At 43.7% G+C, this 19,529-nt stretch overlaps 2 protein-coding genes and 1 long non-coding RNA gene across 4 annotated transcripts in view; 1 reads left to right on the forward strand and 2 right to left on the reverse strand.

Moving 5' to 3' along the window:
- PCBD2 (pterin-4 alpha-carbinolamine dehydratase 2) overlaps positions 1-3,682 on the reverse strand; it is a 44,917-nt gene extending 41,235 nt beyond the window's left edge. The window contains exon 1 of the mRNA XM_072957090.1: positions 3,452-3,682. Coding sequence (XP_072813191.1) covers positions 3,452-3,535 — 84 coding nt within the window. The 5' untranslated portion in view covers positions 3,536-3,682. The remainder of the gene's footprint in view (positions 1-3,451) is intronic.
- A 155-nt stretch (positions 3,683-3,837) lies between these two features.
- On the forward strand, positions 3,838-14,004 carry LOC116278149 (uncharacterized). The gene is made up of 3 exons (XR_004187529.2): positions 3,838-4,305; positions 7,299-7,430; positions 13,529-14,004. It is a non-coding gene; the product is annotated as an uncharacterized lncRNA (long non-coding RNA).
- TXNDC15 (thioredoxin domain containing 15) lies at positions 7,218-19,454 on the reverse strand. 2 transcript variants are annotated; one of them, XM_015246610.3, is made up of 5 exons: positions 19,205-19,454; positions 13,465-13,937; positions 12,002-12,165; positions 9,934-10,064; positions 7,218-7,954 (listed from the first exon to the last, which is right to left on the reverse strand). In XM_015246610.3, the coding sequence occupies exons 1-5, from the start codon at positions 19,437-19,439 to the stop codon at positions 7,758-7,760; spliced, it is 1,200 nt and encodes a 399-aa protein (XP_015102096.2). In that variant the 5' UTR covers positions 19,440-19,454; the 3' UTR covers positions 7,218-7,757. The 2 variants fall into 2 exon arrangements, with proteins under 2 accessions (XP_015102096.2, XP_015102098.1); XM_015246612.3 differs by having other exon boundaries at positions 19,248-19,372.
- Between the last annotated feature and the right edge of the window lie 75 nt (positions 19,455-19,529).

The raw sequence follows: 19,529 nt of genomic DNA on the forward strand, positions 1-19,529 counted from the left end.
CTCTTGATGTTGTATATTCTATGGATTTTGACAAATGCATAATGACATGTAGCCACCACTATAGTAGCCTACAGAATAATTTCATTGCCCTAAAAATCCCTTGTGCTCCATCTATTCATTCCTCCCTCCCTCCCTCTCCCCAAACCCCTGGAAACCATGATCTTTCTATTGTTTCTGTAGCTGTGCAATTTCCAGAATGTCATTTGGTTGGAATTGTACAGTTTGTAGCCTATTCAGACTGGCTTCTTTCATTTAGTAATATGTCTTTTAAGTTTCTTCTATGTCTTTCAAGGCTTCACATATCTTCTTTTTTTTTTACTGCACATATATTTTTTAATTTACATATATGTACTGTTTGTTGTTTCTAAGAACGTTTAGCTTTTTAAACTTATATAGTTATCAAAGAAATAAAGCCAACCACAAAATAAGAATCAATTCAAAAAATACATACACCCTGCTATTAGCAGCAATATTATTTATAATTGCCAAGATATGGAAGCATCCTAAGTGCACATCAATAATTGAATAGATAGATAACGGAGATGCAGCATATATACATATATATATACACACATACATATATATAATGAAATACAACTCACCCATAAAAAAGGATATTTTTGCCATTTGTGGCCCTTCATTCACTTTTTTTTTCCACTTCAAAAACCAGAATTTTATAACTGGCAGAGACATTTCCATTACATCAAAAACAACAAAATACCTAGAAATAAACTTAACCAAGGAGGTTACCTATATACTCTGAAAACCAAAATGATGCAAAGAAATGGAAAGATTTCTTGTGCTCTTGAATTGGAAGAATCAATACTATCAAAATGGCCACACTACCCAAAGCAACCCACAGATCCAACGCAACCGCCATCAAACTACTCGTGACATTCCTCACAGAACTAGAACAAACAATTCCAAAATTTATAAGGAATTACAAAAGACCCCGAACAGCCAAAGCAATCTTTTGTAGGTCTCTTCTTTTTTTCCCTCTTTCTTCTTTTTGTTCTCTTTTCTTATGGTTTGATGACTAGACTATCGCTTTTCAATTTTAACAGAAACCAATCCCGAGAGAGGAAAAAACAAATGCCCATTTACAGGGAATTTTGTCTAATAACTTTTGGGTGTCCACAGACCCTTTGAACTATAGGTAAAAAGCCACGAGGCCTTGCCTTGGTGGAGTTTTCTCAGAACACCAGTAAGACAAACTCCCTCCACAGTCTGGCCAGAGCACAGCCCAGTCCGGAGCATACCCTGATGTACCCAAACCCAGAGTTCTGCTGGTTATCAGGCCCACTCTTCCCATGCTATTTGTTAACTGGAAGCAGTCTAAACGGCATGTCAGAGAGAAGAAAAGGACACTCCAGGAAAAGTCAGAAGAGCTCTGTTCTCATTCTGGCCTATGTGCCAACGAACACCTCCTGCCTTACCCACTGGCAGTGCTACCGGGGGTCAGGGGAGGGATGGACCGGCACCCAGAAAGACTGAACCAATGTGAGGGCTCCTTATCAAAGGGGCAACAGAGGGCTGAGCTGACTCTACCATGCAACTGCAACTCATTCCCACTTCAGAAATCCAAAAACCCTTTATCATTGACATCAATGTAAGTAATAAGGTAAAGTAAGCTCATTTGAAGACAATTTATTCTATGAAGAGGGGGAAAGGATGCTAATGAGTCAATTTTCTAGGTCCTCTTCCTCATGAGGTCAGCTACCTTTCCCCATAACTAACAAAAGAGAAAATGACAACACCTCTTAAATAACAACTTTAAAGGCTTCTTATCAAACCCATTTATTATTAAAAACTAAAGTACCTATCCATTAGTTTTACAATGACAGTTCTGAAAATTGTCACACAAAGACCCACTATAGGAAATAATCTAAAATTGCTACTAAACACTTAAATATTTTAAGTCAACTCAGAGCATTTTGGAAAAGAAACAGAACTATCATTGAGTAGCTGCAAAGAAAACTAGTAACCATGCTTTGGGTAATGCAGCAGTCACCAGGAGTCCACTAGGAGCACACTCTGAGCTGTTTTCTTCTGCTCTCCACCATCCACATTCCCAGTGAGGTCAATGATACGTACTCTGTGCTCACCACACGTCTGCCCAGGAACAGGGATCATGTACTGTGAAATGGAGTCACTTCACCTACACAACACAGAAGGCCCCCTTGGCGAAATACCCTCTGCAGAACACTTTGTGACAGACTTAATTTTTTTTCTGCAGGAGTTGTGGGGAACGACAGGGAAACGCACAGGATTTGGAGAGTAATCTGGATTCAAGACCTAGCTTTGCTACTTTCAGCTATGGATGCTGAATAAATCACTTAAACCTCCCTGAATAGCAGTGTTCTCATGTCTCTGTAGGAATATAACAATATCCACCTGCCAAGGTTTTCAAAAGGCTAAAAGATATCTTGAGTGTAAAGGCTGCCAGCATAGAGCCTGGCACGTGGCAGCCACTCCATCACATCTGTTTATTCATTTCTCCCCAAATCCCACACTTTTACTTGAGCACCAGCACCCTAGAGTGGTATAAGTATGACTTGGGACACACCTAGGTGACAGTAAGCACTCAACTTGTGTTCTCACCTTAATGCCCACGAAGAAGAGTGCTTATCTTCTCCATCACCGATTTATTTTAGATTTCTTCTATTAAGGAATTTTAGTGGGAGAGGGTATAGCTCAGTGGTAGAGTGCATGCTTAGCATGCACAAGGTCGTAGGTTCAATCCTCAGTGCCTCTATTTAAATAAATAAATAGACCAAATAAAATTACCCCCGCAACCCTCCCCGCCAAAAAGAATTTTAAATAGCCAAATGGGCTCTTAACGAGCAATTTAAGAAAATGAAATGGTGAGTTTAATGCAACGTTTTCCCACTAGATGGTGCTATATGCTAAAACTTTCCCTCACGTTAACTTACCCCCAAAATGCTCATTTCTAAAGCAAGGGAGAGGACGGGACGCCCCTCGAAAGAGGAAAGAAGTGTCACCAAAAAGATAATTTATTAGTAATTCCTCCAAAAGATTAACACTAAGACATATGAGTTAATTCGAGATTCAGTCTCCCCCGTTTACAGCGAGCGCGCTGAGAGGGAGACGGTGCCTGATCTCAGAGGACCGAAGAGCACCTTAAGTTACCTCAAGTGAAATATTTTCACAACCACTTTAAAAAACAAAACAAAAACAAAAGTCGTGCTCGCTTGTTTTCCAGCTGGCAATTTCGTAAACTGGGATTTTAAGCCAAAGGGAAACTAAAAGACGCTGCGGCCACTTTTATCTGCGACCAGCGCGTCGGGCAGGTGCGGGTGCCCGAAGGTGGCTACCCAAAGTTGGCGCCCGAAGACCCGGCCCACTTCGGGGCCTGCCTGGGCCCCTCCGCCCCTCGGCCGGCACGGCGAGGCCTTGCCCTCCTCCCGCACCGCAGACCCTCGGCACTCACCATGGCCGCGACTCTCTGGCTCCAGCCCCGCAGCGCCACGAACCAGCACCGCGTCGCCCCCCGCGCCCCCAGCGCCGCCGCCATAGCCGCCGGCCGAGGGCTGTCCGGCGCGCTGCCTGCCCGCCGCCCGCGTCCCCGGCCCCCTCTCTGCGGGCCGGCCCTGAGCCAGGGGCCGTGCGGGCAGTTCCCAACCACGACCCAGGCGGTCCCGCATAGCCCGGCCCCCGTGCGCAGGCCCAGGAGAGGTCCGGCCCCGGAAGGCCCCGCAGAAGCTTCAATGGCCGGAAATTCTCCTGGCAGCCGGGCAGGCCCCCGCAGGCCCCCGCAGGCCCCCGCAGGCCCCTGCGCTGTCAGACCCCGCTCTGCGCGCCTTCCGCGTCAGCCGCGCCCAGGTGTGGCGTTTCCCGCCTGTGCGGGGTAGATAGGCGGCCTGGCGCCGCGCGGAGGCTGCACCTCGGGTTCGCTCTTCGATGTCCGTGCCTCGGTTGTCGCAGCTTCGCCGACGGTCTCACTGCGCTGGGCTCCCTCCTGGGCAGTGGAGCAGGAGGACTTCGCGGGCAGGGGCATCATCTCTTCCTAGAGATGAACTGCGCGCATGAAGAGGGGTGCTTGGGGTCCACTCCCCTCTGCCCGCGTTTGAGGGGCAGTGAATCATAGTGAGCCATAGTGATTACAGCTCAGGGGGCCGTGGGTTCGTATGTAAGCTCTGCTTAGCTGCCAAGGCCCTGGGCAAACTGACTCATCGTCTTGCCTAGATAAAATAATTTGGAAAACCTAGAGCAAAATGCTCCCTTAAAACTAGCACACGCATAGAACACAGTAGACAACCCGGAGATACATACTGGCAGATTTAGGTAAGTTCTTTCGTTTCGTTTTGTTTTTTTTTTTTTTTGACAAAACGGATATTCTTTCTTGTATATATGTAAATTAACACCTTATTCTCTTACCATCTTTTTTTTCCTGAGATGTAATTCACATACCATAGAATTCACCCTTTAAAGTGTACAATTCAGTGGTTTTCAGTATATTCACTTGTATTTTTTTTTTACTAGTCTAAGCATAACAACAAGCAGTTTTGCAAAGGACAGCAATACACTCCAGAATTTTTTAAAGAATGAGAGTCCGTATAAGTTTAACTTAGCAGTTGCTAGCATTTGGTTTTATTTCCCATGTGGACTTGAAAAACATAAAGCCTTTTTACCTAAAATTCATATTTATGGTCCAACTCATCTTCCTGGCTTTTGCCCACTTAATGAAAACTCAGCAGAGGAATCTTGCTATAGACCTTGATCAAATGTCACTGGTCTCAAGGCATTTATCTGAGACATTCTGGTTTCCTTGGCCTGATGGGTTAGGTTGACAGAGACTAGGGATGGAATTAGAGGTTGTATTTCCAATACTTACACTGGGTGTTTAGGCTCATGAAAAATCCTCTACATACTTGCTCATTAAAGTGAGAACTGAAAAATGAACTGGTGGTTGCGAGGTAACAAGTCAGAGATTCCTCATCATTTTCCCTAGTTTGACTTCATCATTTTCCTTCCCTGATGCCACTGTAGAAGACTGGCATCTCAGTTCATCATGAGAGCAACAGCAGCAGGATGCCAGTTAGGGCCCAGGGGAACTGATGTCCCAACAATAGGGGCTGTGAATGCTCTGCCCTCACATGTAGTTCTCTTAATAGGATTTAAGTCCCTTAGCAAAGATTTACTGGGCACGGCCTCTGTAGTGGACACTGTTGGGCAAGACGGTCTCCTTCTCAGTCTTTCATGTCCTGCTTGACCACAGAATAGGCCTTGGGCCTGGAACACTTCCTTATCCAAAGAGCCCTCACAGCCTGTGCCAGGCTTATCAGCTTGTGTGGGAATATCCTTCCCTGTTTCACACTGAATGTGTGCTCCTTTGTTCTGCTTAAGCATGTGTATCAGTGGCCTTGGCACCCCCACTTCCCAATTTCAGTACTTCAGACTCTTGTCGGGGAGGGGGAGGGAGTCTTCTGATCTGGCACTAAAGGGTGCTCTTTGGCTGTATGCTGGAGGTGGGAGGCACCCATGGGCCATGAAGGACCTATGCACACTACTGGAGCTGATCTTGCTGCCTCTTCTCTGTGTGAGTTCCATCCGGTGCTTGACCATGTTGTTTTCCTTGGCAACTCTGATACCAAAAAGTCATGGACAGAAATGTCTGGACTTGTCTCTGGTGGCTGGCACTGTGATGATCTTTGCAATCCTCCGTGTAGTTGCAGTCCCCTTTTGGCGTTGGTTCCTGGTGCACGGTGTTCTTCTCAACAGACATCATGTTTGGCTTGGGATGGCTTAGCTAGTCTTGGACCACTTCCACTTCCTTCACCCTTCCCTCAACACCAGTGCTTCCTGCTGTCCCTCTGTACTTGAACCTCCCTTCCAGGGAACAGCCCTGCTCTACATTTCCCTCCAGGGGAACCCCATGTACCTTGCCTCAGCTAAATGTCAGCAGCAAAGACATGGACCTGTTGGTCATCCTGGGAAATTTTGCTCACCCTCTAGACTAGAATAGGGCCCCATGACATATCAGACAATATGAAAATTCTTGTATCTTTGATAGGGTAACTCCCTATCAAATCTGCCCCCGAGGAAATGAGACTATATGTACCACCATAAATCTAGCCAAAGAGGACGGGTTAGGTAACTAATGCTGAACTACTCAGGCCTATTATGTAGCCATGATTAAAAACTATTACCAACAGTGAAATAGTTATCATTTGTTAAGCAAAAGGGGGAGAAAAAGAGCTATATCATGACTACAAGTATGGGAAACACACATAAGAGAAAGACTAGAGTGGCATCTGGTGGTCACCTGGGCCATGGCATACAGGCAGGACAGGGTTCCAACCCACATAGAGGCTCTGGGGTCAGAATGCTTAGGTTTGAAGATAGGTTCCACACTGGAAGCTGTAGGACCAAGAGCAAGTTATTTAGGGCCTCATTTACTCTTTTACTAAACAGGACATATAATAGTAGTGTCAGTCTGAGGGCTGTAGTACAGATAAATGAAATAGTAGACGTCAAGCGCTTAAAAGAGTACCTGGCACACAGATAGTAATATGTTAGTTATGGTAAGAGATGGAATTACTAGAGTTTTTTCTCTTGTATTTGTCACTACAGATAAACACACATGTAAAGTTTCAAATTCCAGCTCATCAACATACTATGTGTGTAACCTGGGTAAGTTATCTAACCTCTATATGCCTTAGCTTGCCCACTATTAAGCTGGAATGGTAATATACAGAGCCATGGTCCCCTCCTGCCAGTGACCACCCCGGCCAAAGCTGCTGTCCACAGCATGACACATCAAGTTGTAAACTCCCATCCAGTGTCACCCTCTGAGGAGATGCACACATCCAAGGTTCTATTTTCATAGCACTCTGGATGCCTTAGGAAATGAACTGTTTTGTCTAAAGCTCTGGAAATGATCAGTATAAAAGCAGTTTATCATGATGTAGTCAGCTGTCATACTGGATTTTAAGGGATTTTTAGAAACAGCTTTTCAAAAAGTTTATGTAAACTACATGCTGTCTCTCTTCTCCATGTGTTCTAGACGAGACTAGAAGCAACTTGTGGGCAAGAACAGTATTTTTAATTTCTTTTGGCTCTCACTAAACCTCGCAGAGTGCTCAGAACATTTTAAGATTCAGTTAATGCATGCTGATTAACATCAGTCTTACCCAGAAACAACTTCTTAAACCACTTTGAATCCTTTTAGTGAAATCAGAGATCACATACACCAAGGTATTTGACTCCTTTATTTTCCCATCAGTTGCTACCTATAAGGTCACACTTAAGGATTCTAACTGTTCTTCCCATAACAGAATGCTTTCCTGCTTATTGGCTCTGGGAGAGAAATGGCAAATGGACAGAAAACCAACCTCCGTAGACGTGTATAAGAAATCAAGAGTTTTCTAAGACTATAACCTGAAAGTCCTATGTCTGCCTTCTATAGGGTAAGCATATTGTCATTCTAGCTGCTATTCCACCAGAATACACCTTCACAGGTCAAACTGGATTACTCCCTTAAAATACTGGGTTATGTTCAAGTAGTAAAAACAAGAATGGTGGATTCTATTAAATATTTTTACATTTGCTTATTGCAATACTTAAAACATCAGTTTATAATTTTTGACACATTCATCAGTTCAACAAATGCATGACTCTTTTAACCTGACCGAAGTTGTAAGTCAACACTTCACTGGAGAAAAGGTATGATGTTGCAGCATTAATTTCCGAAATGAAGGACTGAAATTCTTTCCAACTCCCCTTTCAGTCCATCACTATTCCACATGTTCCTGCTCTTGTCCTGGAATTAGCCACCGAATACTCTCAGTTCGAATGGTGGCATACATAATAAAACTGATTAAAAAGAATAAGGAAAACACAAGCAACCAGTCCACACTTTTTATCAAAGTGCTAGGAAGAGGGCCTATTTGGTCTGCTTGAGTTACCACCACATTTTTCTTGGCTTCTATACCTGAAAGAGAAATCAGGTGTTTCAAATCAGATAGAAAATATACCTGCTACAGATATTCCTGAAGCACTCTGCATGGTATGCAAAATGATACGCAGTCTTAAACAAACACCACAGCTAGTATATCTGGGGTGGGCTTCACTTGCCTGTTGGTGTGATTTCTAATTTGCCTTTCTTCCCACCACATCAAAGGAGCAGGAATCCATTCAGCTATTCAAAGCTAAAACACTAGAATTTTAGTGAACTCACCAGAAGGGTCTTAGTCAGTGCGATGTATGAGTTGTCTTTTGTTCTTCTGCGAGACCAAAGTTCAGTAACTAGTAAAGCTATTCTCAGGAGTCTACAGAATGTTTGCACAGGTTAAGTAATGCTAAATTCAAAACGCTTTTAAGTAATTTACTGAAAGAATTGTTCAAACAACTAACCACCACCGGGATCAGTGATTACCAACGATGCTGTGACTCCTGGACTTCACTGAGCAAAATGGCTCCCTCTCTCCATGTCAGTCCAAATGACAGTCAGGGTCTGGTATAAGACTTGCAATAACTAATCACCTGGTAACAAGCCTTTTGCTCCTATGAGGTAACTCAGCTCTCTGTTCTTCTGTGTTAGGGGTAAATAATTACATGCATGTAGCTAAGTATATATTGAAGGTGTGTTATAATTTTTGTTTACTTCCAGTGACTTTATTACAGAAAGAAGAAGGGTGCTCTTGGTTGAGACATTAAAGTTTTTGAGGAGTGAACATTTTCAACGAAGGAAATTTCATTCAATATCTTGTAATAACCTATAATGGAAAAGAATCTTTTGAAAAAGAACATATATATATATATATATATACACACACACACAAACTGAATCACTTTGCTGTACACCTGAAACCAAAAGTGTAAATGAACTATACTTTAATAAAAATAAATAAAAATATACAGTGCTCAAACTTTTACAGAATAAAAATCAGGCCATATGTTTTGGTAAATATAAGGAATTAAAATAGCATGTACAAATGGATTAATAAACAGAACAGCATACAGCAACCAAAATGAACAAAACACAAGCATACACAACAATGCAGATGAATCCCACAAGCGTAATGGTGAGTGAAATCAGCCAGACATGAAAGAATCCATACTGTAAGTCTCCACTAATACAAAGTTCAAAAACAGGTAAGACTAATCTGTGACGTTAGGAGTGAAGATGGTGGTTATCCTCGGGGAGGGCAGAAGTGACAGTGCTCACAGGGGTTTAATAATATTCTCTTTCTGGATCTGAGTACTGGTTACCCAAGGTGTTCACTTTGTGAAAATTCATCGCTATGTACACTAGTGATTGATGCATATTTCTGTGTAAATATTATAGTTAAATGAATTATGTATGCAAAAAAGGTATCTACAGATGTATGGTATGTGAATTTTATCTCAATAAAGCTATGACTTTTTCAAAGGTATCTATAATCATAGTAAAATTACCTGTTCACGTTCAGCCTGCCACTGGATGGGCATTATTTAACAGGATCATAACATTTCACTAGAAAAGAAGTTTTACATACCAAAGCCAATCTTTTTTTTTTAAATTGAAGTACAGTTGATTCACAATGTTGTGTTAGTTTCTATGTACAGCAAAGTGATTCAGTTATACATATACCTTTATATACACTTTTTCATTATAGGTTATTACAATACATTGAATATAGTTCCCTGTGCTACACAGTAGGACCTTGCTATGGACCAAAAGATTATCATACTATGTGAAGTAATTCAGACAGAGAAAACCATATCATATGATATCACTTGTACGCAAAATCTTAAAAAATGGCACAAATGAACTTACTAACAAAACATAAACATACTCACAATGAAACCGAACTTACCAAAGCCAATCTTGAATCCTTCACTTAAGGATATGAGCAGATCAGAACCCACAGAAGGCATATTCCCCCAGCAATAAAATGTCTTCTTCTACAGGGTATTACGTCTACATACCTGTCTGGTTAAAAATGAAGATTTTCAGTGTTTCCAGTGTTCGGTCTGTATGATTAAATCTAGCCATTGGTTTAGCTCCTTGAAATAACAAGATGTTAGGAACAGCTACGGTGCCAAACCTGGTAGAAAGGCTACAAGAGAAAGAAGTCAGTCAGAAAACCTGAATTAACCGTGGGCTTCCTCACACAATTACTATATCAGAATGAATGGCAATAAATGAGAAAGGATTAGTTTCCTGTGACCTATGAGGCTTCTGATATTCAAACAATAGGCTTGTAGTTGCTTCTGACTCCCCTCCTCGTGGGTCGTGGTTGGAGAAATTCCTGCTCTGCTCTATGAGTTGCTTTCTATTACAATATGGAGCTACCCATGACAATCATTCCACTATTTCAGTTCCTCACCGACAGAACAGATCAAACCAGAAAATTCTAATTCAGGGACAAAGCACACTGTGTCCATTTACTTGACAGAAGAAATTTCAAACTCTCCAGAATGCCAATCTCCATCCCTCATGAAAGATTCAACTGATAGTAAGCAGTTAGGTTGGTGAGTCAGTGAATAGGAATCTACAATCTAACAAACATACCAGGAAGTTCTCAATTAGGGCAGGACAATTTGGAAGTAACACAACCTGAGGGGTACTGTTTCGCTTTTACAGAATACAAAGCAGTGGTATAAGCTCTGGAGTCAAAACACTCTGAGCTCAAGCCTCAGTTCTGCCACTGAACCAGGTGTGTGACCTGTGGGTGGATTATTTAGCCTTTTCAGGCCTCAGTTTCCTCCATTAGTAAAATGGTAACATTGGATAATCAGGATTTTTTTTGTAACATAAATAATAACACATGAAGCAAACACGTCCTTGCAAGCCATATGATAAGAACAAGTATCCTCTATTCTCCATAATCAGGGCACCATACCAGGCACTGAGAAGGATGCATGGACATGAAGGGGAAACAAAGCGGATGATAAGCCTGCAGGGGATGGGGGGCAAGATGGGGGTTAGTATCAGACCCAAAACTGAAGAGTGCTGAGCACAGGCTGGGAGCCAGCCCTGCTGGCTTGGGGGCAGTGTAGCGCCCAAAGCTGGACATTGACCTGACTGGATGTCCTTCTCATCAATCTGTAACTTTGGGCCCAGCCACTCAGATACCTCCCTGAAGCGTTTGTGAGAATTACTAATTTGTTGGGCAATTTCTTTCTTCATAAACAATTTCAGGTAAACATTGGCAGGTGCATTACCCACACTGAAAACCAGTGCCTCATTTTTATCACCAACTTGACCATCTTCCACACTTTCCAATTCATTCATACACAACCTCCTTGTGACCTGCTAAGTAAGGAACATCTGGTTTAGAGGAGGAGGGAAGCACATAGTTGATAACCTCTGGATACAGTCATAGGGCTTAGGGGAAATATATAACATCTGCACAAACTTCTCTGTAATCTATCTTACTGTACATTTAGAAAAGGCAAAACCCCACTGAACTATATGAAAGAGTATAAAACAAGGGTAAATGTATTTCAAAGGGATAATTCATTAAATTTATTCAATGTCTAAGAACATGCATGCAAGAATAAATGTAAGCACGAAGAAAGAAGGAAGGCGGGAAAGGAAGGACAGAAAAAAATAAAAAGGAAAGAAAGAAATCCTTAGTAGACATACAACGGGGGTGCTGCGAGTTAGGCTGCTCAGGGTGGGGCCCTAAACTGCAGGTGAAAGTCACAAAGGAAGAACCTACCAATGATGCTAATTCTGCTAATTCAGTTTGGCCAGGACCCTAAACAGTCCTCTGCCCTGTCCCGGGCCATCTGGCAGTGCCAACTTTAAATTCTAGCACACAGAGAATAGTCTTTCTTCTCAAAGGGTCTCCAGAAAGTGATACCCTCAGTTCCCTCAGGAATGTGACAATCCTCACTACTCACACTTGCCTCTCCCTCCCCTCAATTCTATTTCAAAGCTCCAGCTCATGCCTACCTCCTCTGCTCCTAACTCAACTAATTACAACCTCCAAGTAACTGCAACCGTCACCTAACAGGATGAGACAGAAACCCCACTCAGGGAAGATACCTGCTGTGCTGAGATGCATCCAGTGCCAAAAAATGAAGAGCTGGAAACGCCCGGGGCAGAGAATTAAAATGAGGGGCCAAACTGGCAGAAAATCGGCACCAAGGGGTGTAAAACAGGACTAGTGTGCAGTCACTACCGTTTGGGTTGAGGAAATCCATGAGGTCCTGTGACAAAAAGAAACCAGTGTTAAAGTCAGCAGTGAAGGATGTGTACATTTTCTGGAAGGATACCCAAGAAACAGGGACCACGACCACCTCCCTGGAAAGGAGGCAGGGACAGGAGGGAGACTAGTGCAGCTCCTTAAGAACCTTTCGGGTTTGGAACCACATGGATCCATGAATCAACAGAAAAGTATCATCAAATGACACATTACAAACTTCTCTAAGCTTTCTTCTTATTATAAAGCAACTTTAATATTTTTTCATAATTCGTCAATTCATATACTAGGTACTCACAGGGTACAGGCCACTGTCCCAGCCCTGGGACAATCTGACAGCATTATTAAAGCACTGTGACCTCAGGCCCAAACCATCATCTCAGTACAGCCAAGTCTGTACTAAGCAGCCAGATCCATGTATTTGGCCAAAGGTTAGTTCAGTTCGAGGTTGTACCACTCCTGCCACCCCCGAACTCAGACTGCTCAAACTGCTCTCTCCTGGTCACGTGTGTGACCCCCGTGCAAGAGTCCGCAGAGCTGAGGCGCAGTGACAACCAGGCACTGAGGGGAGGGTGTGAGGCCGCGCTGGCCCCTGCACTGGAGGGGCTACGTGCACTCAAGGAACCACATGTACCCTAGGTTACAGTAAGCAGTCACAGCTTTCAGAGCTAGGATTCTTCTTTTACATAAGCAGTCTGCATTCACTCTGCTCTCTGGCTTTAACAGTCCTACAGAAAATGTCAGTCAGCATCCCGATATTCTCTTGAGAATCACCATTTATCCAACCTGCTGGAAAAGCATGGCTGGACTGGACAACCGTGTCAGCTCTCAGTCCAGAGGAAACACTGGATTCACACTCTTGGGAGGAAAGAAACTTTTTATCAATATAATGTACTTCTCAGGGGCATGACTAGTCTAAACTATGCTAAATTACAACTTAGTAGTTCAGATATTTTATTTTTATGCCTCCATAATAAATGCCTCCTTTGGAAGAAGAAAAAATGTTACGATTCTGATACCAAGCACCTATCTGTCCACTGGGGTTTTTACCATGAGGCTTGGTGGCAAGATTACCCCAAGGATGACCAGATTTAAGCTGCCTAAACAGCATAACTGACACTAGTTTTATCTTCTCTCCCTACAAACATCACAGAAAGCCAACTCAGTTTTCACTGACGCAGCCATCAAATGCTATGCCACTCACAGCACGATAAAGATGATGAGTCTCCATAAGAAAGGTGATAGAGTATTAAATCGTAAAATCAATGCTGAAAAGGAGAAAACTGCTAAATAATTTTTTTTTTACCTGTGACATATTTAAAATTTTCAGAGTGAAATTTTCTAAGCCTGTCACATTTCTCTCCTCGCAGTTCACCTTTGGGGATTTCAGACTTTCGGTGCTGTTGGAGTCCTCCGCCGGAGTTGGGTCGGATTCCACCGCTTCAGGCTCCGTGTAATACTCCTCTTCTCTATCTGGGAAGCTTGCTCCAGCGCTGTCCAGAGAGAAGAGGCTCTCCCGGAGATTGCACCTGGAGTCCTCCTCCCCTCCAGCCCCGCAGGTGCCGCCGCTGGGCTCTGAGCTCAGTCTGTCCTCGGCTTCCCCAGGGATCACAGACAACATCACCATGTGGTCGCCATCTGCGTCCAGCCCCAGCACTGCATCGGCCTCTTCTCTGGGTGTGTCCTGGCCCACTGGAGGCTCCTCCTCACTCATGTACACAGCCCCCACCTGGAATGGGTATGCAGGCTGCTCCTCTGCCCATAAGTGACCTCTTTTCTCTGCAACCAAAGCACACCAGCATGTTCACAGTCGTGTATGACTTCAAAATAAATGAGTCCAAAAGAATTACAGTTTTCAAGTATGAAATTTTCTCCTACAGAGAAAAAAGTTACCTTCCCATTAAACTATCAGAGAGCCACCCAGCATTCTCCAAGTCTTGAAGAAAATCACAAGGAGGTACTAGATTAATGAATGCCAATAAGTGGAAAAATACATAACTTCATGTAAAACCCACTGCTTGCCATGTGGATTATAAGCAAAAACATTCCAGTGCAGACATCCAATTAGGAAAATATAATACAAACACCTTAACAGTTTCACTTGTTTGATGTCAATATCCAAGAAAATAAATGATGGCTTTATGGAAAATTCTATGGCAAAGCATCTTTTTGCACCCATTGTAACAGTTCTGTGAGATGGGCGGGACAAGGGTTATCATCTCCACTTAACAGATGACCAGGCTGAGGCACAGAAAGGTTCAGCATAATGCCCAATGGCACACAGCTAGTAGGCAGTAGAGCCAGGTCTAAGAGCGAAGCCTTCTGACTGCTACTCCAGAACAAGCCTTACTCTCCCGCCATGATACCTTGGGGGTTGCTGGTACCACACTGCCTGAGGAACCTTGCAAGTGCCAGCAGTACCTCCTTCCTGAGGTGGTCTGTACAGCTGGCCTCTGCTCTCCTGCCTGCTGCCCTTGGACTACTGCCGTCAGGAGTGCTAAAGGTGCACCCAGCAGTGCAGGGGCAGCAGCAGGGTGACGAGGAGGAGGACTTCCCTTTCACTTTGGAGTCACTAGATAGGGCTTCAGCCAAATGGTCGGGAAAGGGAAGAGTCCTGGCAGTTTGGTATGTCCATTTAGCAACTTCTGTTCACCTCTGTATTGGTGACTCCAGCCCCCCACCTCTCATTACCTCAACAACAGCTGCCAGAAACTGGGCCGAGCACTCACTAGGGGAAACAAACGAGCCCAGCTGCACTCAGACAAGCTCACCATGTGGCTGGGGAGCCTTCAGCTATGTGATGAGCTCTGCAAAGCTGGGGAGGGATCTGAGGTATGCACATTTTTGTTTCCATAGATGTTTGCAGATTCATTCAGGAATTCAAAAACATTCTCTGTGAATATACTTCTGGCTAAGTAGAGTAACAGGGACCAGATTTATCCTCCCTTCTGGAATAACCCAAAAAATAGCCAAATATGCAAAACAACACTTTCAAGAGACAAGCAATCAGACAAGGAAGGACAATGAAGACAGCAAGAAACAGGAAGCAAATGAGTAGAGTCCTACAATTGCTAACTGCCTGAGGGAGTTCCCACCATGTTTCAGGGAGGGCCCAGCAGATTCTTCCAGTTGGGGAGATGGAGCTGAGGGTCTAGAAAGACCAAGAAAGCTAGAGTTTGCAGGACAGCATACCGGAGATGGGAGGACTGCAGAGAGAGGATGCTGGAGATCTGCGGAGGGGCCCCCACCTTGAGTAAATATGTCAGCATATGCATGGAAGCAAAGTACCCAAAGCCAGGGAAAGACTCACTCAAAAGGATTACAGGCAACAGTACACAACACTCACAAAGAGCTGGGAACAATACCTGTTCCCACCAGCTAGACTGGAAAACCTCATAATTCACAGGGCACTGTGGGGAGAACACAAAAGGGACTTGCCTCAGTAATGGGGCCCAATTAACCCTAAAGTAAATGCAGCTCTGCTTCCATCCAGCAAACCTTAAAGGTGAGGATCAAACTGTGTTCAAGTAACTTAGCTGTATCCCAGAACAGAGCCCACAAGAATACTTATATGAATACTAAAATATCTAGCATTCAACAAGGTAAAATTTACATCTGGCATCCAATCAAAGATTGCCAGGCATGCAAAGAATCAGGGAAATGCTCTTCATCATCCATAATGAGGAGAATAATCAACCAAACTGACTCAGAACTTGCACGGATGTCAGAATTATTACTTGAGGCTACTAAAACAGTAATTACTGTATTACATATGTTTAAAAAGTTAAGTAGATATAGAGAACATAAGATATTAAAAAAGACCCAAATTGAAATGCAAATGAAAACCACAGTAAGATATCTCCTCCCAAATATCACAATAGCTATTATCAAAAAACAAGAAATAACAAATGTTGGCATGAATGTGGAGAAAAGGGAACCTTGTGCACTGTCAGTGGAAATGTAAATTTGTGCAGTCACTATGGAAAACAGTACGGACAGTCCTCAAAAAATAAAGAATAGAACTACCATGTGATCCAGCAATTCCACTTCTGGATATTTATCCAAAGTAATTGAAAACACTAACTCAAAAAGATACATGCACCTCATGTTCACTGCAGCATTATTTACAAAAGCAAAGACATGGAAGCAATCGATGGATGAATGGATAAGATAATGGGAAATATATATATATATATGCACATATATACACTATTCAGCCACCAAAAAAAAAAAAAAGGAAATCTTGCCATTGGCGACAACATAGATGGACCTTGAGGGCAATATGTTAACTGAAATAAGTCAGAGAGAGAAATACAAATACTGTATAATCTCATCTATATGTGGAATAAACAAACAAAAACAAGAGTTCATACAGAAAACAGATTGGTGGTTGACAGGTGGTAGGCAGGCAGTGGGCAAAATGGGTGAAGATAGTCAAAAAGTACAAACTTCGAGTTATAAAATAAGTCATGGGGATATAATGTACAGAATGATGACTGCAGTTAATTATACTATATTGTATATTTGAAAGTTGCTAAGAGAGTAAACCTTAAAAGTTCTCATCACAAGAAAAAAATTTGTATAACTATGTGTGATGGTAGATGTTAACTAGACTTACTGTGGTGATCTTTTCACAATATATAGAAATACTGAATCATTATACTGTACAACTGAAACTACTATAATGCTATATGTCAATTATATCCCAACATATAATTTTTAAAAAGACCCAAACCATACTTCTAGCAATGAAAACTACAAGGTCTGAAATGCTTTGCCATAGCAGAATTTTCCATAAAGCCATCATTTATTTTCTTGGATATTCTCGTACCCATACCTCTCAACTGCACTGGAGGGGATTAATGGCAGATTAGACACTGCAGAAGAAGAGGGTGGTGAACCTAAGGCAGTAGAATTCATACAAAATGAAACACACAATAAAAAAAAAAAGAATCCTCCCCAATTAAGAGCATCAGTGAGCTGTGAGACAATTTTCAAGTGGCCTCATATACAGATGATTGGAGTACTCAATAAGAGAAGAGAGGGATATAGAATAACCAAAAACGTTACAAACTTGATGAAAACTATAAATCCATAGATCCAAGAGGTTCAACAAACCCCAAGCTCAATAAACTATATCAAGACACATCATAATCAAAAAAATCTTATAAGCAGCCAGAGAAAAAAGGCATGCAATATACAAGGGAACAAAGATATGGATGAAAGCAGATTTCTCATTGGAAACAATGCAAACAAGAGAAGCATCTTTGAAATACTGAAAGGAAAAAACTATAAACCTAGAATTCTATACCCAACAAAAATATCTTTCAAAAACAAAGGCAAAATAAACAGTTTTTCAGACATACAAAAGCTGAAAGAATTCATCACCATCAGATCCACATAACAAGAATCTTAAAGGAACTCCTTCGGGCAATAGAAAAATGACACCAGATGGAAATCCACATAAGAGAATGAAAAGCACCAGAAATGGTAACTACATAAATACATATCACAATTCTTTCTGAAAGTCTAGCTCTGAAGGGGGCAAGAATGACTGGGTAGTTGTTACTGGCAGGCAGGAGGCTAAGGTGGGGTTTTGTTTTGGTTTTTAGGGCATAGGAGAAATTTAAGGATACATAAAGCTGATGGGAAAGCAGGTTAGTAAGAAAAGATGACAGTATAGGTTAGATGGAACAGAACACAGGGCTTCAGAAGCAAGGTAGGTCTTTCACACAAGAGGATCAAGCACCTCTTTGGCTGTGACCTAGAGAAGGGGCTGAATATCTGGGCAGGGAACTCTGCCAAGCTGGTGGAGATGGCAGTCTTTCTGAGAGGCAAAGAGAAGATATCCAGCACACGCTATCCCCTCTCTGAGGCTGGTGGTTAAGTGTGCAACAGAGATTTGTAGTACAGAGGTTTGACTGTGAGGACAGGCAGACATGGGCATGAATTGTGACTTCTCAACTTCTGCTGCTTGACCTTGGTAAAAGACTTAGGGATGCTGAGTCTCAGTTTACTCATCTATAAAACAGGGACAATAACATCTACTTTATAAGCATTTAAAGATTAAATAAAAATGATGCTCAAAAACCACTAAGTACACTGCTTGGCACATAGTGAATGCTTTCATTACTGGTCATTGTGTTACTATTCCTCACCATTCTTCCTGCTCAGCAAGCTGGCCGCCATGCCTCCTTCCAGGGAAAGGAAAGACCTGCCTATTCTTCGTAAATTCTGAATGACAAGCAACACCAAAGGGTCTGGACTTCAATAGGACTGTGGGGAATGGGGTGAAGGAGCAATGGTAGTAAAGCCCCCACTCCTGGGCCCAGTCATGCCTCCAGGTGGCTGCCTTCCCCAGGGAGCTTGCCCTGGCAAACACAGGTTTCCCTGGGAGTCTACTGTGTTTTTCTCTTCTGTCCCTCACTCAGGGACCTCAGCAAAATGACCTTCTTAAGAAAGTGGTCCGGCAGGGTGCAAAGTAACGCATGGGAGCATTGCAGTCAGAGAGACAGGCTCTGCCAATTACCAGAACCGCAAACTTACGCATGATTACTTAGCCTCTCTGAGCTCACCATCTTCATCTGTAAAACGGAGATACTCACAGAACCTATCTGAGAGTGGGAGGGAGGACTAAATGAGATAATGATAGAAAGCAGAATGCACAGTTCCTGGCTCCTAATAAGGGGCCATAAATGTCGGCTATTCGTATGCTGATTATCATTAGTAATAAAGTGCTGAGCACACGGTGGGTAAGCCTCAGTAAGCGCTAATACACGGTCACTCCTAACTGACAGCCACCTGCTGAGGGGCCTGAACGCGGCCTGGGCTTCCCTCCCGCTGCCCCACACCCCAGACCGCGAGCAGGGACCACCAGCGGAAAGACGTCAGGACAATGCGGGGAGAGGGGCTCCGGAGGGCGCCCGTAAGAGGGAGGGCGCGCAGCTGCGGCCTTCGCGCAGGTCACCCTGGTAGCCCGCCACCCCGCCCGGCATCTCCCGCATGGCCGCCTGCGCCCCCGCCCACAGCCCGCCGCCCGCACTCACCCTCCTGGCCGCGGGCGGGAGGCCCGAGCACCCACAGCAGTACCTGCCACCAGCCAAGAAGCCGCATGGTGAGAGGCGGGCCGCAGCCGGGACCACCACCCAGGTCAAAGAGCAACCGGCGCACAGCGACGTGAGTCCGGATCCCGGCCGGAGGAAGGCTAGGGGAGGAGAGCTGGGAGCGCGGGCGCGGCCCCGCGCCGCCATGTTGGCAGCTGGCAGCCGCCGCAGGCGCCATCTTGGAGTCGGGCGGCCGCGTCTGTCTTCAGGCCTGTGCTGTTGGGGTCCGGGCAATTTAGGAGCCAGGCGCCAGCCGTCTCGGGACTTT

Source organism: Vicugna pacos, chromosome 3 (assembly GCF_048564905.1).
Source record: "Vicugna pacos chromosome 3, VicPac4, whole genome shotgun sequence".
Taxonomy (NCBI): domain Eukaryota; kingdom Metazoa; phylum Chordata; class Mammalia; order Artiodactyla; family Camelidae; genus Vicugna; species Vicugna pacos.